Raw genomic sequence first — 23,152 nt, forward strand, 5'->3', positions numbered from 1 at the left:
GAAGCACCAGCTTGTTCAGGAACTACCACGATTTTGCTTGCATACATGTCTATCAATTCAGCTATGTTTCACTGATGTGCCAATGATACTAATGTAACATATGCACATTGAATTCCAGCCATGTAGCCTGTAGGATGAATATGCAATATGTGGATCCGAAAATAACAGGGGTGTCCTTGCACAGGTGGAAAGTATATATGTATGCGCTAGAGCACACACAAGATGCAGAACAGTCTTCAAATGAATAAATTCACTCTGCTGCTATTTTATTTTATTATCTATCCAAAGCTGAAACAGTCTAATCCCACCTCAATATACGCCATTTTAGAGGCTTTCTGGGTCCAGTCTGAAAGGGGCGAAACTAGAAGAGGGCTTTTAGTTTTATTTGTTTTAATCTATATATTAGAATATCACTTTGTAACAGTTTCATTCAGCACACTGTCTTTCCTAGGGAAGCACTTTAGCTAACACAAACCACCACAAAGACACAAAACTTGGTAAAGTGCTTATCCAATGATCCATGTGTAGTCCATTATGTTTAAGTGAACTTACCACATGCAATGGTCAGTTCATAGGTACCATTAGCATACCACAATGATGTAATAATACATATGAAAGGGCCAGCATGGGTAATTTTAAACATGAGGTGGCATGCATGAAACCCCTACATGCATTACCCTTAGCCGCCTTACCCGTATTTCAGCCTGGAGAATCTGAATTTCAATGAGATAAGTTACAGAATCATGTGACCAGGCTTAAGGAAGAATACTTGCTAAGTCACTAAGATGCTCAAAGCCATAACACTGAAAGGTCACACCAGTTTTAAGGTATGTCCATAATCTTGAGTGCAGAGCACTGCAGATGCATTCCTGCGAAATCAAGCTAACGGAAGTGGTCCTGATTTCTTCCCAATACATAAGCAGAAATCAAACTAATGTAAGGGAAGATATGTTTTAACGCTGATAGCAATGGTAACACAATAGAATGTAAATGTTTGTAAAACCTATCACTTCTGTACAACCATGAATGGAAAAAAATATTCTGCTAGAGAAGCGGGGGCGGACTCTTGTTCAAGTCCCTGGAAATAGCAGCTACTTTCCCCAATTCCTTTCTACATTATGGGTGGAATTCAACATTTCACTCTTCCAATTGTTCCAGTTGTGCAATCCATTTCAGCTGTTCTGTTCTGGGGATTCTCCTGACCCCCTTAAGCCCATTTCAGGGGGTACCCGGGGCAACAGAAGCCCCAATATGCATGCAGAAGTTCTGGCCTCGGCTTCCACAGATGGGCCTGGTTAGGTGAATCCCACCCTTTGGGTTTTACACAACATTAGTCATTCTTAGAGAAGACCCACCGAAACTAATGGGCATGACTAATTTAAGTCTATTCATTTCAATACGTTGATTCTGAGTAGGACTTAGTGGGATACAACCCAGTGTTAAGAAATATAAGAATGGACAATAAAGTTTAGGCAGATCCTCTTCTTTCTTTTCACAGATCACCTCTGCCCAAAATGCCTCATATTACTATGAAGTTCTCCTATCAATTACATTATCCTGTGATAGCCATGTTAAAGATTGTAGGTAATGATTAAATGTACCCATGACTCAGGAAAGTTATAAGCAATAGATAGAATTTGGAAGAGTGCAAGCTTGTGATAACTGAGTTGATCAAACAAAATAGATTTACAACAGTGTCAGAAGGTTATAGATTCTTTGGCAATAAAAGAATGGATAGACAAATGAGCTGTAGCCTCTGTCAATGAATGATGTTGCATGCATTGCAGTTTTCTTCCCCTTTTATGTGGATTTGTGAAAATGAATATTTATAGGATATAATTTTATTGAATACGTCAGACTACAAAATAAATTTATAAATAAATGCAGGAACTGTCTGCCTACTTTAATAATTAACTAACATATTTTAACAAACATATTTCTTCACTTTTGATTTCTGAATTTATTTATTTATTTATGTATTTGGAGGCATGATCTTAAATGGGCAGACACTTGAAAGAAAATATTTTTTAAAAATATGTGCACTCCAACTCCTGGCCAGGAAAATCAATGTCCTATGGGCAAGAGATATCAGTTATATTTTAAATATTTAGCTAGTCCACAGGTACAGAAGACAGTGCTCTAAAATAAGAGATTAATTTACTAGGGTGAGAAGTAATGACATAAAAGTTCACCCCCTTTCAAAAGATGTCATGCAGTATGTATTTTGGAGTCAATATTAGAAATAAGTAACATTCTAAATGTAGAGTCAAACTACATATATCCTACTGTTAACCAGCTTTTTTTATGGGAAACACGATTTCTATTCCCAGGCTTACAATTAAATGCACATATTGAGCTTAGTAAAATGCATTCAAGTATGTTCAAGACTAGAGTTTAATGTAGTAGGATAATCACAATTTCCTAACATTGTAATTCTAGACATTCTTACTCAGAAGTAAGACCCAGTGCATTCAGAGGTTCTTACTCCCAAATAACTTGGTACTGGAATCTAACCTAAATAATATTTCCCATTTTTTTGAAAAGGGACAAATCCAGGGGGGGAAACCAACACTTGCTTTACTAATGGGCTACTCAGAGGATTAACGTGGCAGTGTTTTCATCCAAAACAGGACTGGTCAGCAGTCCACCACTTATTCAAGCAAATCCAAAAAGTTGCTTCTAAAGTCAGAAGATTTTCAACACAACATAAGGAACTTAAGACCAAAAGAAAAAAAGAAAAAAAGAAATTCAAGGGTAATTCTGAGTTTACATGCAAATGCTTAAGAAGTTAAACCAGTTCCTCCCCGCTCTGCTATAAGCCATGCTGGCAAGAGCTGATGGGAGTTGGATTCTAACACCATCTAGAGAGCCACAGGCTAGTCACGCTTGCTTTATATACATATCCTACTCCAAGATCACTTGATATAGGGTGAATTAGAAATATTTTAAGAAACAAGTAAATAAAACATTTATACCTGCCTTCCTACAATGAGCCCAAGGTAGCTAGCAACGTTAAGTTTTCCCCAGCCCTTGTTTAAACTAAAATGTTGAGTTACAGTAACATGTAAGGTATTTCCCTAAGGCTAGGCAAATAGGCCCTGAGATTTAGAAATTAAACCTTACATATGCTGAATTAAAAAAGCACATCCTATAACCTTTCCTTCTAAAAGTGCATTTTCATCTTTGAACTTCAAAAATATAAAAAGTACCTGCCTGCCAGTTGCTGGACAGTTCCATGAAATGGAAGTGTAGCTGCCCTTTTTAATACAAGCCCAGGGCACTTCTGTTGATTCTGAAAATTTTTAGTTTCCACTTTAAAATGAGATTTAAAGCAGGCGGCCACTGTCCCATGGCTTCAGAGATTATGATATGCTTTTTCATTTAACATAGGCTATCAGTATTCTAATAAAAGGATAAGATCAGTTTAGGCTGTGGTTAGGTTGTTTATACACACCAAAAAGAAAACTTTTCTGTACTTACTATAGACACACAAACAAACTACAATAGACTGCAGTTAAATACATGCATTTCTTTAACTGAGAGAGTTGGGGCTACTCACAATTAGCGGAAGCGCAAGTGCCACTTCACCCCTTACGAAAACTCCCTTCTCATAAATGCAGTATTTAACTGGAAGATATTGTATAAAATATTTAGAAATTATCTTGCTTTTAAATACTTAAACATTTTCACATTCAATTCATAGCCACAAACTGAGATGTTTAGACTGAAAGGAAAAGTTGAATTTGTAGCTTCCGTTATTTTTCCAGTATTTCTACGAGAAAGCTTCTATGTGAACTATTTAACAGACACTTTCCTATTTGTAGTGGATTGCAGAAAATGCAATGCATCTGCGGGATGTGTTTTGAATTAAGAGGGATGTTTGATGAGTTAACCCAAGTTTTTTAAAAATAGGTTTAGAATATTAAATATTTGTTAGGGACACATATAGAATTATGTCTTTATAACAAAAGGGATCCAGAATGTAATTTGCTGAGGTTTTACTTGCCGTAACATATAATCCCAAAACTTCCCGCGGTCACAAAAATCTCTACATTCAGGTAGGTAGCCGTGTTGGTCTGATGCAGTCGAAATAAATTTAAAAAATTAAAAATTGTCCAGTAGCGCCTTAGAAGGTGCTACTTGACAATTTTAATTTTTTATTTATTTATTACAAAAATCTCTAAACTTGAATGCCAAGCCCCAGGAGTTGAAAAGCCTGAGCAATGTTATGTGACTTTTGTTCCATGCATGCCATTTTTGCTGAAGTCTTTTCTTAATGCAATGGTTTCAAATCAGAATGTGGTGCTTTATAGTATCAGGGTGATTATGCAGTATCGGGGTTCTGAAGAAAAAGTAAAGCAGAAATGATCTTCTTCTGTTAGTTTCTCTCTGAACACCTTGGGGTACTGGTGACCTTTAAGACTTGGCATCACTGCAGTTCCACAGCAATACAGTCCATCCAAGTTATTTATCTAGAATTAAAACAGTTTTGCCTTGAAATTATACTTGGATGATTAATATTAAAAGTTCTTAAGATGTGTCGCTTACTTTCTGTTGTTGATGTTGTTATAATTATTTGATAGAGATGGAGAGATCTTTGGTAAAGTTGAAAAATTGGATGCACCTGGGGACCTTTAAAAATATGAAAATGTTAAATTAGATAAAAATGCTGAGACTGCAAAATTAATAATGAAAAAAAAAGGAAAAGCTAACAGATGAACAATGTATGTAAATAAGTATGAAAAATAAGGTTTTCATGATCAGAGCAACAAACAGCCAAGGAAAGTTGTCCAACCTCAAAACATTTTAAAAAAACATTTCACTTGTAACTCTTCACAGATATCTTAAAAACAAAAACACAAAAACAGGAATTAAAACAGCCAAAGCCACAATTAACATTTGGCAAAGATATACTTTTACCAAAAATCACAAGTTAATTGCATCACAAATGAAATGCATCTTCTCCCTAATGGCAAGAGTCACTATTTTATGACTCTTTTAATAATTTTAAAGATTAGTTGTGAAAGTGCAACAGTACATTAACAATAAGCACTCTGAAAGCAAGTTTAACAGCACCTTAAAGCACCAGTTCAATTCACTATTTTAAGCCAACTTATGACCATCACTACACTAAAAAAGCATTGTCAAAACAGTATTTCATATTCACCTATCTATATAAGAAATGCTGAAGTCTTGATTTGTTATTTTATTTGAAAAAAAACACTGACTATGAAAATTTATACTACAAAGCTGCATTTTAGTACTATTAACCAAGGAAGCCAAGCCAAAAGTGCACCAATTTCAAATAAACTCCAACGATGGTTGGGAAAGATCTAAACATATAACATCATTTCATGCAACAAAGTCAGACAGAAGACTACAGGTTCACAAAAGTATGGTTATACATACCTCAACATTCCAACTCTATGATTCACCCTTTTTAAAAGTAAAATGCTACAATCTGGTTCATAAAAATAGTATAACCCAAGCAGAGCACAACAGCTCCTTTGCACCATAAAGTTATCAACTAACCTGATGTTCTACCTAGTCAAAATAATTATGTCTGGCCTATGTCAATGCACAGTTTTCCATCCACAATGAAAACACACCAAGTGTGACATCAACACTGATAATTAGAACAAAGGCCACCTTCAATGAGAAGATTTAAACTTTATACATATTAGTATCCAGTATTCAAAATGTTATCAATCATTTTGAACTAAGTAAAAATACTACCATATCATGGAAACACCCATTCTGAAAGAGGTTAAAGATAAATAGCACCAACTTATCAAAGTGCCTCTATCAATAAAGTATAATCACTCATCAAAAGAGTTTAGAATGTTACATCCAGGGAACAGCCACATTCTGATCTTTTCTTTAAACACTCATAAAAAGGCTCTTCTGTTCTAAGTTTGTTTTTAGCCAGTAACATCTATCACCACTAACCACTGCCTTGAAGAGTGAAATCAGGTGGTTGAAAGCCTATCATTTGAAAGCAAAATGGGATGAAAATAAGATGGTAACTCCTCCATACTTGGGGAACTCTCTAGGTACACAAGAGTATCAAAGTCTGTAAATAAAATAAAAAACCCATCCGAGTTTACAGAATCCTGATAGTAGTTAAGCATAGAGAGAAAGGACTCAGCTATTCACGTTTTAAGTGTGTTTTAAGAGCAATAGACAATGTGACACTAGATGGCGATGGCGAGCCTTATGGGAAATTCAATGAATTTTCATAAATGCTTTAAAATGTTTTTATATGCGTGTAGATTCCACCAAAGGAAGGGTGTATTGAAAATAAAGGTAGGCAGACTGTGAGAATGTATCGAGCCACTATATGGTTGGGAGCAGTTTTAAGCTATGGAATGCTCTTGTTCACTGAAAAATAAGGACAAAAAGGAAAATCTGGATATATTCCCATCCTCAACTGCCTAACTAAACAGCTTGCAAATTCTCAGGTTTGGGGCTGGCAGCTCTCCGACACTACCTAGCACACCAGGGAAAGATGGGAAGAGAAAAGGAGTCCTTAATCCTTTAATCACTTCTAAAGTTGCCTACCTTTCTCCACCCAACCTTACAAAGAGGCCTAAACATGCCTCCATTCCAGACTTACGGTAATGAAGTTCTGAGCAAGACTATTTCCTCTCAGAGGTTTTGGGAACAGCGTAACATTGTACTTCAGGTCCTACTAGTTCCCTCCATCATGCCTACAATTAAGGAAGCAAATCAGGACCACTCCAAAATAAAATAGTAGTTTCTGCATATGTTTGCAAGCTTGTTATTGGAAGGATTTTTTAATAAATCTTCACGGAAAGGCACGCTTGAGCCATTAGCATCCTGAGGCGGCCACGGCTGGATGGAATATTCAGTGGTGGAATATAGACTGCAACATTTTGTAGCAGTCCTCGTCTGTAGCCTCTATAATGTTGTAGCCTTGACGAGAAGTCTCATCTGTATTTCTTAAAGATAATAACTGCTTTTGGGGGAAGAGGGTCACACACAGATAGTAAATGTAAGATTGACATCTAGCAAATCACGCCTACAAAAGATTACCCCTGAAATTCATTGGGTGCATTTTTTTTTTGGCCAACTATTTTAAGTTGGCAAGTGAAAGTTTGTGTGCATCACGACTTAATGCCGAGTACTTATTTTACAAGGGGTTACAAAAATGAATTGGTATAGCAGCATTCTGTGAAATTCTGTTAAAAGTCACATGAATGGCTATAACAAACCACACCACAATGAAACTGGTCTTACACAACGGTAGGAACCAACTTACACATAGGATTTAGTTTAACTAATTCAGGTGGGTTAACTAAATCAGAGGAGTGGACATATAAGCACTTTCCCTCCCTTAACATACTTATCAAGAGTGCTTAAACGGTTTCATTGGCTTCCAATCCAGAACAGACAGGGGAAAGAGACTTTATGTTGGTCATCAGGCAATGGCATTTCCGTCTTGCCTTTCCCCACCCTCAAACCCTAGAAGCCTTCATAAGAGGAAGAAGTGTGACGGGAGAGAGACTTTCTGTTCTTCATCATCAATGGCGTTTTACAAGTTGTGTGTCCTTGTTTCTCAATTTGATCCTTCTACATGGTTTTGTATGTTTTGTGGTATTTTATGCACTGTGGTTTGCTGTCATTTTTATTGATTATAGATCGGTAATTCTTTATTGTGGTTGATAAGTGTAAACTGTTTAATTATTATTCGCTGATGTTTAATTTTACTGTTTACAATTAGATTCTGATGGATAGTTGAATGTTGCTTTACTTGATATAAGCTGTTTATTTTAAAGTTATTGTGATTTTTAAAGTTATTGTGACTGGATCAGATTGTTACTGTTTGATGTTTCATTACGTTTTTGTATGTGTTGGAAGCCATATGTGTTGGATGGGGTATTAATAATAATAATAATAATAATAATAAACATTAATGTGAAAGTACAATCCTTCAATGTCTTGGTATGGAGTGGGATTTTATTTTTCCATGTTCCGATCGATTCCATCTTCAAAGTCAACTTAGCAGCTATGTTTCAAATATATTCCTAATCTTCACAATACTTTGACATAAGAAGCAATAATCCCTTCTGAGTGTAAAGAAAAGGTAATTTATTATATACCATAGAACTGTAATGAGCAGTACAAAGCTTTGGAGAAAAACAAGCATAGTAATGATGTGCTGTGGTCCCCTAAATAATAAGTACACACCATAAAATGAACTGACAATAATAGAGAAGCATATATTAAAATTATGTGCATGCCGGGGAGGGGGGAGTGAGCAAGTGAGGAAATACAGAAATTATAATCCACTTACAATAATTCATCAGATTAGTTCATCAACTTTGTATTAACATTCTAATCACAAATCATGACAAGGATACAAAGGGGTGATTTGTATGGGATCAAGCAACCTTTTTGAGCAGCTGATACCCATGCTAACTCAATCTGCTTCTAAAATGTCACGCAGTTTCAAAAGTAGTTTGCAATGCTCAAATGCCCCCAGCCTGCACATGGGGTTATTTTAATCAGAAATGTGTGGTTATTCAGCGATGGTTAAACAACCCTACCTCAGCATGGAAATATTCTACATGGTTTTAGCTGAGAATAGCTGAACTCACACAATTAGTTTGGCAACTCTTGGAACTTTGAGGTGACCCACAAAACTGTACATGGTCAAGGTAACCCACAGTTTTACACAGTCAGCCATCACAAAACCAGAAGGAGGAATCTTTTATTCACCTCCATTTTTGGTGCATCCGGTCTAGGAGTTAAGATTCATTCTGGGGGGTTAATCCCAGAGTTACTAAAATATCTGCCGATACCTTTCTTCCTATTGAAAATAGCAGGAAGGGGCCCCTCAATTCCGACTGAGACAAAGCTACCTTAAAGAAATGTCTTTTGGGTGTTTTGTCTTGTTTTTTTACTATTTTTTGTAGAGAAGAACCACACTACTACTACCCTACTACTGAAAGCCGTATATTAAGAATTTGCTGGTCAAATACATCTCTATGACCTCCAATCCATCTAGGGGCACTACGTTCACAGAAGCAAGATTCCTTGTCTGTATACCAAAACAAAGAAGAAACTGAGGACAAAATTAGGTATACAGACATGGAAGCTTGCTTCTGCAAGATTTAAATATATTAAAGTCAATTAAAGGATCCCTATATAAAGAATTGTAGCCACGCCTGAATGCGTCTTATGGCATATAAAGCATATTCAGCTAACAAGAGAACGTACCACAAACATTTAGAGACACATAAGATGAATAATACTTGGGTGACTTTATGACTTTCTTTCATAAAAGCAGCGTCATTGTATACAGAGGATTTTGGATCGCACCCCATGTCAAAATTGAATCATCTCATCTTAGTCTACCAAGCTAATTTGCTCACATTTAGTCACCAGATGCTAGAACTTAAGAGAAACCATGCCAACAGGAGAAATTGTCAGTTAGAATCGGTTGTCCTCAGCAATTGCTAAATGCACAAAAAGGAAAGCAAACACAGCATGCCGTAGAATGAAGTGCACTAAAGAGTTCTGGCCTGTAATAAACTTCAGTATTTTTACAGTCCTGCTAAATGAGACATAACCAAATACTGGTAAGGTTTCATAACAAACGATTCCTTCATGTTATCTGGCACTCTCAGCCAATTTTTACATTAAATCCAACACATGAGGAGACACCATTCCAGGGTGGGTGAGTGTGGTGGTCTTGAGCACAGCTTTTAGCTTTGACATAGAATTACAAAAAAGGAGTAACATTTACAAGCCACGTGCTACATGCATATGCCTGGTTAAAGACTGTGAGGAACATGCCGTCCTGGGGCTACCCATGCAATATAATTAAATAGTGTAGTAAGCAGTTTGAAAAATATACAGATTGGTATGGAGTCGTTCCTGACGTGAGGAAAGAGTTTCTAACAGCCTTCCATGTGGAAGGCTGGAAAATGAAAATTGGATCCAAGAGTTACTGACTTCAACAGTCCAAATATTCAAGATTAGGAGAAGCTAATTTGAATATTGTTAATTATCACAGAAACAAAGGAATCTGCCTTAAACTGAGTCATGACAATGGTCCACATAGTGTATCATTGCGTAGACTGATTAGATCTGGTTTCCAGACAGATCCTTTCCTAGCTATATGTGGAAATGTCAAGGATTGAACCTAGGATATTTTATGTGCAAAAAAGAATATGTTCTACCCTAAGCTACCTATCCCATCCTCAGAAGAGTTAGCTAAATGGCCCAGGAGCAAAGCATTTAATAAAGTATTTGGCTACATGAGACTGCTTAGATATAAAGATATGAGTATATCTTGCATACCCATTGTCAGAAAAGATAATGACCAACTAAACCAGTTGTGTTTGAACTCCTATTGATTTCAAAGAGATAGGAGGATTCTTGACTTTGTTGTCAATATAACAACAATTGACAGTAAAACCAATATTTGCAGAGAGTCATATGGTATATGTATTATAAATCACATTCAAGAGTGTATGCAGCCTCCATGACTTCATGGAAATGTTTAATTTAATAAAGTAAATATTCATGTGAATAAAAAGTTTTAATCAGGATACTTTTGAAAATAAAAACTTTTAATTCTTTTTTGTTTTGTTTTGATTAATTACTGCTTAAAGACATTTCTGAAGAAGTTTTTCATTTCACAATTAATATTATTCTTTGAGAGTCCTCTGTTTATCTGTTTTCTAATAGCAATGGAGGACCTCAATGTAAACCAAAGTGACTATGGAATCTCATACTGGGTGGAATAAAGTGTAAGTAATTCATTACAAACCATTATTTCTACTACTAAACAAAATGTAAAAGTAACAATTCCATGCCTATAATGTAACCTAAAATATGGGTCACACAACTAAAAAGAATAACGTAACAAGAAAAATGAACACCCAAGCATTTGACATTTATTAAGATGAATTATCAACATGGAAAGAGAGCTAAAATGACTTTAATCAGTGATGTGACTGATTGAAGAACGCAGACAAAAGCTGATTTAATACGGTTAAGTACACATGTCTAGCATCTAGGTAAGGCATTGCCTGTAACAAAGCAGCAGCACAACAAAATATTGGCACCTAAAAAACTAACATGTTGAAGCAAGGCCCAATGGCTTCTCTTTGATGTGCTGAAATATTCTTTATTATTATTTAATACATTTATATCCCACCTTTTCCCACAATGGAATTCAAGTCAATGTGCATGGAACTCCTGTTTGACCAAACCCGGATTCAAACCTGCTAACCTTCAGTAGGATGGCTCAATAATGTGCCTTAAGGGCCAGATTCAACTAACGAGTCCTACTAGTGGAAGCTAGCACAAGGACTTCGGCTAGCACAACTGGGCTTTTTGCCTCTCTCCCTACCCTACAAATATGTGTGCGTCAGGGGAACTCCCACAACAGCACACGGAGGATGTAAGATCGATCCATCTTGCAAGCCAAAAGGCTTGCGCTGATGGAATGATCTCAGTTCTACATGGAATTCCTCCCTCCAACTTTTTGACTGGCCATGTGTCTTGGTGGCTAACCAGATAATGTCTGCATATTCTAGCATAGGGGTGGGAAACTGTGGCCCCTTTCAAGATGTGTTGTTCTCCAGTTTTCAGCATTCCAGAGCATTCGCTGTGCTGGTTGGGGTCATTGGGAGTCCAACACCATCTGGAAGGCCATCTGTTCTAGGGTGCAATTTCCCTTAGATTAGAATGGGTATACTGCACAGTGCAGGTACACATCACGCCCAGATGAACACTGTCTTAAAGGTGAAGTTAAAGTCTGAGTACACAAATGAATAATTCAGCACACGGCATAGTAGCGGGCTACTGTAACCTTCTCCAAATGTATTTCAATACCAAAACCAAATATAAAACATTCGGTATAAAGATTCAAGTTTTGAAGGATTTTTGAAAGTGCAAATATTAAACGGTAAATTCTTACAGATATTAAACATTATTTTGCAGAGGTACTTCACCTGTATCTATAACCATTCAATCTTAAAAGCAGTCTGATTGCTTTCTATCACTTAGGGGAAGTATTTAAGCATCCAAAGTTTGCTTGGCCGCATATTCTGCTGAATTTGGAAACTTGCTCAATTTTAGCAATTATTCCCACACATCTTCATGCTTATACAACTGCTATCTATTAATCTGTATCTAGATACAGTATGCAGAATCAGCTCCTGCATTTCAGTTTATATTTACAGCATTTCTATAGAAAAGGAAACTGTTCCACTCTCTCTCTTCTCCCACGCCTCCTTCAACGTCTTTTGAATTTTCTTCTCATTTTCTCCCTTTTGCCTTCAGCAGGATCACATGGCAATATAGGTAGGTTTTGAAGTATTTCATTAGGAAACGGGGTGTTTGTTCTTTTTGCTACATTTACCCTTATGAAAATTATTTGAAGCTGCTATATGAAATATTTAAAAGCATATTTTAGTACTCTACTAAGATGTACTGTTTGGAGCAAAAGGGCTTATTGTTTCTCTTTTCTAAACAATGTATTTTAGAACACTAAAGATTTTAGGACACTAACATTCTATTTAAATAATAAGTAAATAATGAAACGAAACTCAAAATATACAAGTAGATATTGAACTTCAAGGAATGCCCTTCCATTCATACTGTGGAGTGAAATCTGGGCTTTTAAAGCCACATATTTATTTAGACCTATCAGATGCACAAAATGGACCTGTTTCTAACATACCATTTTAAAAAATAAATAATGTCAAGTGGTGATGGTGGCCAGTTCCAGGCACCCTTGGGGTAAATTGATAATAACCCATTTAGGAATATGCTTCCTAAAGTGACCTTCCCCAACCTCCTCCTTAACTATATTCTGTATATCGTAATTTAATATGTTATGGCTTTTTCTGTACATTGCTTTGTATGCCCATGGACATAGAATGTGACCAAGAAATACAATAAGTCACAGGATTGGTCTTATTCAATCCTATTATTGTAATACAATGAAGACAGAAGACAGAAGACGGAAGACAATCAATAATCATAGTATTTTAAAAAAGGTCATAAGGACAATAACATAAGCAATGATTAGTAATTTTGACATCTTTCCCATATAAAAGAATCTATTCATATTTAGCCCAGATTCCTAATATTGCAATAATGACTTAACCACAGGTCTACAGAAATACATGCTCTTTAATAACATCTGAACAGTTACCAGCCACATAAACCTGTAGAATATAATTCTTGTTCTTCCAAGGAAAGGCATATATTACTAACATGAATGTACTGTTTCCAAAACCATGTTGAAAATATTTTGGGGTATAGAAGCAAATCCAATAAGCCATGTTGTGGGAAGCACTGATTTGTTTTAATCACTTACTTTGGAGCTGAAGGACCCCTTGGCCATGTTCCATCTTCATTTTTTTGTTCTATCACTAATACCTATATTGAATAAAATTTAAAGAGAAAAACTAACTTCATTACAGTTTAGGAAAATAAGAGTACAGTTTAAGACTATCAACTGGACATTAACCCACTTAGAAATGATATAACATCTATTATGGAAACAGTATGCATCTCAAGATTTTCCTGAGATTATCGCTCATTTAAAATCAGAACAAAAAACCTTCTCCTTGTGCACACATATAGACATACAGCAACACACACCTTGCCCGCACCTTGAAGAGGTGGCAAATACGCATCCCAAAACTGAATGTCTGTACTATTGATTGGGCTAATGAAATATATCTACAGATGAAAGTCAATTTTGTGTGAGCAAACTTTCACTCACACAAACTTTTCCTTCCTCTCAATTGGCTTCAAATCTCTGCCAACTCTCCCGAGCAAATTTTGGGGATGTGCAGGGAGCTGAAGAGAGGAAGTAGAAGCCCAGTTATGAAAACAGAAGTCCCTTCTTCTGGGAACTGGGCACAGCTGGTTATCACTGCTTACTCTTGCAGAAACAGGAAATGGTTTCATGCCTTAAAACTGACAGTGCTATGTTTCGAAGTGGATACCGTATTTTTCACTCTATAAGACTCACCAGACCACAAGACGCACCTAGTTTTTGGAGGAGGAAAACAAGAAAAAAAATATTCTGAATCTCAGAAGCCAGAATAGCAAGAGTGATCGCTGCGCAGTGAAAGCAGCAATCCCTCTTGCTGTTCTGGCTTCTGGGATAGCTGCACAGCCTGAATTCGCTCCATAAGACGCACACACATTTCCCCTTACTTTTTAGGAGGGAAAAAGTGAGTCTTATAGAGCAAAAATATGGTGTTTACTCACTTCCTCTGCTGCATTTTCCCCAACACTCCTTTATTATAAGCAGATATAATGAAGTTTCAAAAATGCAAAACACCAATACTATCAAACAAAAAGCTCTGATCTTTCTAAATGTGTCCTATCTGCAGCCTTCAACAGAATTGAGTGAGAATTTCTGAGAAACTTTGGAAATAGTGTGAATCCCCCCCCCCCGGACTACATTAATATATAGCAAACCACTGTCTAACAGTGATACTGTTACATGTTTTGAAATATTTTATTTGGACAGGTACCAGAATGGGTTGTATTCTATCTTCTGCTTTTTAATCTGCATATAAAAACCTTTCCAATAAGAATTACACAAAGTCTTTTTTCAGGGTTATTGATAGATTATAATGACCAAGCTAGAATGAAAAGATAAAAGATTTTAAACCACTAATTACTACAGTATGCTGATGACATGGTTCAAGGGACCACCAACCAAACTTAGTTATCCAAAATGCAATGCCGCAGCCTAGAGAAAACCCTATAGGTTTTATATATCCTGGGTTGCGTCCAATGTTAGTCATACTCAGAGCAGACCCAATGAAATTAATGAACCTGACTAACTTAGGGTCATTAATTTCAGTGGATCTACTATAGCTATAACCCCTACAGTCCCAGTGAGACCAGGACTACATATTTTATATATCTATAGGCCTAGGCAGTGCATTTCTGGTAATTAAACATAGCAGGTGGCCATTGCAGATGGAAGCCAAGCTTTATTAATTTTAAACTTTAACATATTTAATGCATGATTTTGTTATGACTGGTTACAACCCAAAATTATACAGGTTAAATTCTTTTCACATACAGCATTATCGTTGAGCCTCTTGTTAGGCAACTCTGTAGAATATTCAACATTCTTTCATCACACAAAATGGACCAAAGAATAGAAGGAGTAATTTCTTCCACATTTATTATAGAATAGAATAGAATAGAATAGAATAGAATAGAATAGAATAGAAATGTAGATGCTGAAAAGGCCTTTGATAAGCTGGAATGGCCTTTTCTATTTGAGACCCTTATATTGTTTAAGTTTGGAATCAAGTACAGAAGCTGGGTCTTAAACAAAGTAATAAGCTTAAATTTGCATAAGTGATATGTCATTATCCATTTTGAAATTAACTAAAAGCACAAGGCAAATGTGTTCTCTGACAGCACTATTATTTGATTTAGCTTTGGAACCACTGACATAAAAATAAAAGAAGGTGAAAGATAAAAGGCATGAAATTAAACAATGATAAAACATAACTATACATCAATGACAAATCTAATTCAGTCTTTGTCAGAAGTAGAAAAGCTGATAGCAGATTACAGACCATTAATTGGATATAAAGTCAATTAAGATAAAATAGAAATATTAGGTATTAATATAACCAAAATTTGAAAGGGGGCAAAAGAAAGATTTGCATATAGCTGGAAAAAAGCCTACATATCATCTCAGGATCAAAGTAACTAACAAACAATATGAATTATATAAAAATAATTATGTCATTTCATATAATGACTGGACCAATCTTTAAAAAACAAAACATTTTTTTCTGCGAAAATATCCACTGAAAATGGCAGTGTTGCCAAAAATCTATTTCCTGTTTCAGACCCTCACAATTAAGAATATAAAATTCACACATACAAAACTTGAATATAAAACAGAATATATACTGCTCAAAAAGAGAATAAAGGTAACAGACAAAAATAACACAAGCAATATTTTACAGGTAGATGACTATATATTTTTCTTTGGGCATTCTGGCCCTTATATGAATACAAGACTACATTCATATATTTTATAGTTTAATTAAATCTTACTTCTGGTCAGTATACGTAACACTATTTTTAGCCACCCAATATTAGAAGCTGAGTCTGTAATTTCACAAGCTGAATTTAAAATCACCATCGCATAAAATACTATTAGGAGATAGCACTTATAGAAGTAAGGCCGTTAGAAACACCTTCTTAATATCTTCTTGGTTAAAGATATGGGATCCTAACAAATGGCTATTAACCTTAACAACATCCTCCTTGGAGTCCCACTTGCCTTCTCGCCACAGCATGTGAATCTGGAGAAGGCTGTGGGGAAGGCACATTAGGCAAAACCATGGTAGGCTGGACATTTGCCCTGACAGACTGAATGGTATCAAGTATATTGGTATTTTTGGCAGCTTCTTTCAACTGTCTCATCACAAGAGGAGTAAATGTGACACTTTCTTCCTGCTGCACAACCACATTTTAGCCAGGGTGGCAGCAGTAGGAGCAGTATTGAACTGCAAGCTAGAAACCATTGAATCTCTATGCCGAGACTGATGTAGAACACTTGCTTGATCAGAGGTGGCAGTATGAGGGTAGCTTACTTGTGGCTTGGTAGCAGTGGCTTGCTGTGTAACCAACAGGCCAGAGGAGCAACAAACCCTTAAGCAATATGATATTAGAATAGGCCATGGAGTGCCCTTGAAAACTCCCAAAACGAATCCCTTGAAGATAAAATGGAATGAAAGAAGGAACTGGTGGGCTGGCCCAAACCCTTCATCCAATCCAGACAGCTGCTCATTTTGTCTGGAGTCCAAACAGTGCTGCTGCTATCCTATATAATGAGAATGGCACTTCTCCAACATCACTATAGACGGTCTCTCTTCTGCCTTCCACTGCTGCCACAGGGCATATGCCACCACTTGGAATGTGGCTGTCTGCTGCCACCACTGCCAATGTGGACCCATTTGGGTTTTTCAGGGATCTCGGTGACTACAACTAATACAGAATGAGGCAACTAGACTGGTGATTGGGAGTGGCCGCCAAGACCATGAAAGCCATACATTGGGTCCCAGTACGTTTCTGAGCACAATTCAAAGTGTTGGTGCTGACCTTTAAAGCCCTAAATGGCCTTGGCCCAGTACCTGAAGGAAGAAGTGTCTCCACCCCCATCGTTCAGCCCGGACACGGAGGTCTAGCTCTGAGGGCCTTCTGGCGGTTCCCTCACTGTGAGAAGTGAGGTTATAGGGAACCAGGCAAAGGGCCTTCTCGGTACCGGAGCCCACCCTGTGGAACGCCCTCCCTTCAGATGTCAAGGAAATAAACAACTACCTGACTTTTAGAATACATCTGATGGCAACCCTGTATAGGAAACTTTTTACTGTCAATGTTTTATTATTTTTTTATGTGCTGTAAGCTGCTCAGAGTGACTGGGGAAACCCAGCCAGATGGGCGGGGCATTATTATTATTATTAATTATTATTATCTCATGTCTAGTGCTGCAGGGCCAATCAGGTTGTGCTGTGCTGCTGCAGTCCCTACAGCATCCAAAAAAAATTGTGGGTGCCTGTTTTCACACCATATTTGTCCTCCTTCAGGCTTGCCATGCCCCACACTCTAGATACTCTGTCCACCTTCCTAGCCTCAGCTGCACTTTTCTCTTATCCTTCTGACACACTGCTGCTTAATTAGTCCAGTAAACTGAGACCTGATCTTAAAACAGGCAACAAGCAGCAACTCTGGAGGTTTTTAAACAGGCAGCAAGCGTTGGCTCTGGAAAAACTGTGTAGGGTCAGACCAATCGATTTCAAAGGGAAAGAATTTAGAATTTGCTCAGGCCAAGGTTTATGGCCTGATCAAAATTCTATGATTTACAATTTAATTATTTTATAATTAATTGGTATGTTATAGAGCAATAAGGGAGGAATAAAGGAAGAACTAATTCAATAGCAAGGGGCAATTAGCTGTGATTCTATTAGCAGGGGAATCCAACACATGCAGACACGGAGGGGAAGACAAGGTCTCAGAGAGAGACTGACACAAACATAGGTGGGGGAAATCCCAGGCAAAGAGGTAGCTCCAAAATAATAGGCTAAAATGGAAAAAAGGTAACTTTACCCAAACTCTGTAACACAGAATTAGGCATGCATCCACTCACTGCACCCAGATCTTCTCAAAGCATACAGAGAACCAGCAAAATTAGGTCTCTTTCAAGTAAGGCAGGAAAAACAAACTTCCGCTCCAAGGACGGAACAACTCAAAGATGCTCATGGAGTGATTACTTTTTCCTGCCTTCAAACGACTGGACGATAGCAACACACTTGGCGTCCTAGCGCCCAGTCAAGAAAATGTGGATTTAAAGGTGGAGTTTATGTGCAGTGGAATTGGGTTTTTACTATTGTTCATATAAAAAACTGATTTTGAGATGACATTTAAGAGTGGTTTTGCAATCTAGTATGGAAAGACACTGTTCAAGAATCACAAGTCACAAATCTTCATATAGGCCGATAACCATTTTCCCAGCCTCAGCAAATATGGTTAATTAAGTATAAAGCTGAAATAAACTTTAACCAAACATTAAGAATAAGATGTCCTCAATAAGCAATTTTACCATGAATGTATGCCAGAAGAGTAGAAAATCTCCAGAATTTCAGGTTCCTACATATAGCCTACCTGCCCCTGGTACAAGCCAGCATCCTGTATGGTACTGTCTGGTTTATTCAAAGGTTCAAATGTGTTACTCATGTATTTGTTCCACAACCTGGTCTCTTTTTCATCTGGAATATTGAAGATTTTCCTTATCTCCTTTTCAATTGTGTCTATATTGACAGAAATGGGGAAAAAGTTTTTTTAGAACCCATGGTATCATAATTACTTGGTTGCAGAAGTTGTAAATATCCATGTTACAACACACCACATACAAAAAGCAAATGGCAAGATTATACAGATACATGCAGCAGTATGAATTGAGGATATAAATTGGGTTTAGCCACTCATCCTACTCAATGTCTTAAAAGAACTGACCACACGCATTTTAAAAAGATTAGTAAGCTTCTTTGGCCTGACATTCATTTACGCTGAGGAATCTGACCTTTGCCAGTTTTCTCAGACTATGGTCAGGTAAAAATCTTTATTATATACATTTACACTTATTCTATTCAAATTATAACATTAGGGAGAACTTTGTACTGGAGCTTTTTTTACACACAAATACGATTATTAATATTGTGAATGTGTCATAAAACATGTTCTACAAAACCCCACAAGATCCAAAGACACATTTTAAAGAGGGTTTTAAAAGCAGTAATTCATGTTATAAACAGCTATGGGCATACCGATTGTGTCAGCTTTACTAAATCTTCTTGTTACTACATTGTTCACATTTCCGTTTTCACACAATTTTAATTCGGTCAAATATACTTCTACTTTGCAGTGCTTGACAAACATACCCTGTTCAACTACCTGGAATACAAACAGATCAAGAATGGTTACTTGAATAGAATATATTAATCCCTAAATACATAAAACAAAATTCTGAACACTTCCAAATACTCAGTTCTTATTTTAAAGTTTGATGTTTTATAACACTTTGAGAATTTTTATGATTTTAAAAAGCATGGAAGCTAGATCATAATCTTTTTTGTTTTTACGTTTAAAAACATGTTTATAATTAACAAGATAGCCCCTACTAATTCTATATAACATTACCGATATTCCCAAAAAAATACGGTACAATGAATAAAATATATATAATACCAGCAAGAGTTACAACATTGGTTAACTGATTTTCTAAGCAAGTGATATGGTAATTTTCACTTTTATCTAGGAAAATGATTTTCTAATTTGTTCCTTGCCATGTATTACTAACGAATGACAAAACTTGCAAATTGAAGTAAGCAGAATATTCACAATCACCTCGTATATACTTCCATCTGATCTTCTATGCTGTAACTGCATAAGTCAGCCATGTAGACTGTCCTGAAAATAGCCATCAGCCTGATATGTGATACATCAGACAAATATGGTGAAGAAGGAGGTACCAAATAACTGCTAGAAGTAATATGCTATAGCAACAGAATTAATGAACACTCACTAAAGGGAAGTATTAGTATATTAATAAAAAATTTCCAGGTATTTTGTAGCTTGATTTGGATATTTAGGGGAAACTGAATCTATAGAACTTGCTTATGCCAAATTATTTGTATGTACTGCTGCAGCTGAGCTTTAAGTGCAACAGAAGAGTGATACCACCTTGTGTTACTATAAAACACAGCTATTCTTGTTGCTAAGGTTACAGTCAGGGATATGTGAATGCCACTATTTCAAAGAAGGACCGAAAGGCTGTAAAACGATATTTGCATCAAATTTCAGCATGCTAAGAATTTGGGCTATCATTTTGTTTAAAAGTACATTTCAAATTTTTGATTTTTTAATTTTAAAGATTTAACATATTCAACAAGTTCTCAGAGCAGCTTATAAAAATTGTTTTATGTTGTACGCAGAGTTAAGCATGTTTATTGGGGCTGGTAGAAGCTGATTTCCTCCACAAGGCAGTACCCTTAGCCCCCTAAAAATGTTCCATGTAGGGTCAGGAGACCCTGCCGAATGGGGTGGGCTGTGGTCAGGGTGGGCTAAGGACTTCCAAGGAAATTGAGCAGAGGCAACTTCCTCAAGCAGGAAGGTACCTCTGCTCAAGTTTGGTACCTCTGTTCAATTTGTAGCTTCACATTATATGTAAGACAAAGAAAGTCCCATGCTCTGCCCCCAGTTCAAAACTTTGTTGAGTTCCAGGGGTTATGTAGCAGGGCCTCTTTGTCCTTCCTTCTAAATGCAGAATTATTAGTTCTAAGTCTGGAAGGAAGAGCAGAACACCTGTAGAATGCAGCCCTGTGTTACGCAGAGTTGCATTTCAGAAGCTGCACGCAGGATCGCTTCCACTACTGTTTTAAAACTGAAATTGAAACTGAATCAAAACAGCTCTGTGCACATAAAGAAGGATACACAAGGTCCATCCTTCCATTTTACAGCTGCAATACCATGTACGCTTAACATTCCAGTGGGAAGTCCCACTGAACCTACTTCCGAGTTAACATGCATAGTTTGGGCTGCAAGTCTGTATCTAAGCTGAATGCCGCTTAGATAATGAAGGGCTGCATAGAAAAACGAACTACTACTGCAAATGCAACACTGTGGAAACACAGGCTAATGGCTGCTGGTTGTCACGGATCTCTCCCTGTTTCTGGAAGTGGAAAGAAAGATGTGCATAGCAGCAAAGAGAGGGAGGTTGTGATGGCATGCAATGAGATGGAACGTCCAGGAAGGGTATCAAGTAAACAGATGTTGGTGGCATTTTATATACAAGCCAGATCTACCTTTGCTATGCTATTCCTAAACTGATGATTCATGATGGAGTGTGTAAAAATAACAATATTGTAAATTGTACCAATAATTCAAGCCAGCATATGCTCTTAATTTTTAGTTTTCATTGCAACCAAAACCTCTCTATGCAGCCAAGCAACTTACAAAAACCCCCTCAGATCAGCTGAGGTTTTGCTTATGGATAAGCCAATTTCTATTACTTGGCATTTTTCTGATTTGGTCCCTTATTTTCAGTAGAATGGTTCAACACCTTTGTAAGCAAGCAGTTTAGCAAAATGAAAAGTAAGCAGATTTTTGGCTCAACTACACAGTCACCAAGGTTCCTTTGGAACAATGTTTTATCTCAACAAAACTATCCGTCTATACTCTGCCAGAACAACCTGATATCTATGGGGCTTAGAAATATGAATATGAAATTGGGGTCCTCTTCCTTTCACTACTTATTATCATAGGTAAGATATTGGAGTAATGAAAACTGCAATACACAGGTTTTCCAGTAACCTTAAAACTGGATGTTAAAACAGAAGGCTTAGACATCAACACAGATAATCTTTCTTGAAAACAAAAATGTAGATATAATATTTTAGGTTATTATTTCAGCCACAGCGAAGCGACGCATTTTCAAATTTTAGCCCACAATAAATCCCAAATATCCAACAAATGGATACAATATATGGTTTCTTCACAGGAGGAGCGAACACTACAAAAGATCTTAACTGGACAAAGATAGTTAATGTTCTCAGACAGCAACATGTAAGTAAGTCTTTCTGTAAAATACTAATAATACTAATAATAATAATAATAATGCCCTGCCCATCAGCTTTGTAAGCTAAGAAGATCTGTAGACAAAGGCAAATGGCAACAATTTTCATTTCTTCAACTCCTCCCAAAATATAAATCAATGAAGCTATTGTATCTTTATCCACCATTGAAACTGGATTACACGTGTTACCTATGATAAATACCAGTTTCAGTTGTTAGCCAGCAAATCAGAAAATTGTTAAAGTGGTTTTGCATACTGTGGTTTGTGCGATAACTGGACATGATATCAAAATGGACAAGCCATAGTTACAGCCATTACTCTCCTTGCAGTGCTACTGAACCACGGAGAAATGTGTGAAGCTGATTGCTAAGAGGACAGGAAACAAACAGACAAGCCACCCTAAACTGCTGTCTGCCTGTCTGGAAACTCAAACTATGATTCAACATGATACCTGAAGGGAACCTATACCCAGTGCTTTTTTTCAGGGGGTATTCAAGGGTTCGCAATACCAGCACCTCTTTTTGTTGTTGTTAAAAAGTGTGGCACTTACTGTAACAACTTCAGGGTGAGTACCGGCACCTATTTTTCGGGGGGGGGGGGGGAGGAGCACTGCCTATATCCTCCAGAGAAAACTGAAGAGGTCTAGGAATGTGATACCTGGGTTAACTAGACTATTTCATAGGATTAATGCTGAGCCTCAATAGTTGACTACAAAAATAAAACACTGGCTTTAAGTACAGTAGTGGTTGGTGAGGCGGTATGGGTGGGGCATGAGTGTTGCTCTTGCAGCATCTCAAAACAGCAGGTCACTGGCACTTATTGAGAAGGAAAGAGGAGCTCAGCACTGTGTGACGGAACATATTGGGTGGTCCTGCCATGATGTCAATGTCAAGTTCCCCATGCCTCACACTTCATATACCATGGGTAGGCAAACTAAGGCCCGGGGGCCGGGTGCGGCCCAATCACCTTCTCAATCCG

At 37.0% G+C, this 23,152-nt stretch overlaps 1 protein-coding gene and 1 long non-coding RNA gene across 7 annotated transcripts in view; one reads left to right on the forward strand and one right to left on the reverse strand.

The window, feature by feature from the left end:
- USP15 (ubiquitin specific peptidase 15) overlaps positions 1-23,152 on the reverse strand; it is a 51,931-nt gene that overhangs the window by 17,343 nt on the left and 11,436 nt on the right. For 2 of the 4 annotated variants that reach the window (XM_081022311.1, XM_081022312.1), the window contains exons 4-7: positions 19,368-19,494; positions 18,706-18,851; positions 13,364-13,425; positions 4,549-4,632 (exon numbers count right to left, since the gene is read on the reverse strand). In XM_081022311.1, coding sequence (XP_080878437.1) covers positions 4,549-4,632; positions 13,364-13,425; positions 18,706-18,851; positions 19,368-19,494 — 419 coding nt within the window. The remainder of the gene's footprint in view (positions 1-4,548; positions 4,633-13,363; positions 13,426-18,705; positions 18,852-19,367; positions 19,495-23,152) is intronic. The other 2 variants (XM_081022313.1, XM_081022314.1) reach the window with 1 other exon arrangement.
- On the forward strand, positions 310-22,635 carry LOC308486082. Of its 3 annotated transcripts, none has more exons than XR_013990927.1 (5): positions 310-827; positions 1,499-1,584; positions 10,720-10,781; positions 22,100-22,164; positions 22,504-22,635. It is a non-coding gene; the product is annotated as an uncharacterized lncRNA (long non-coding RNA). The 3 variants fall into 3 exon arrangements; XR_013990929.1 differs by having other exon boundaries at positions 1,499-1,580; XR_013990928.1 differs by lacking the exon at positions 10,720-10,781.

This window comes from Podarcis pityusensis (assembly GCF_964106645.2).
Source record: "Podarcis pityusensis genome assembly, chromosome: 10".
Lineage (NCBI taxonomy): Eukaryota > Metazoa > Chordata > Lepidosauria > Squamata > Lacertidae > Podarcis > Podarcis pityusensis.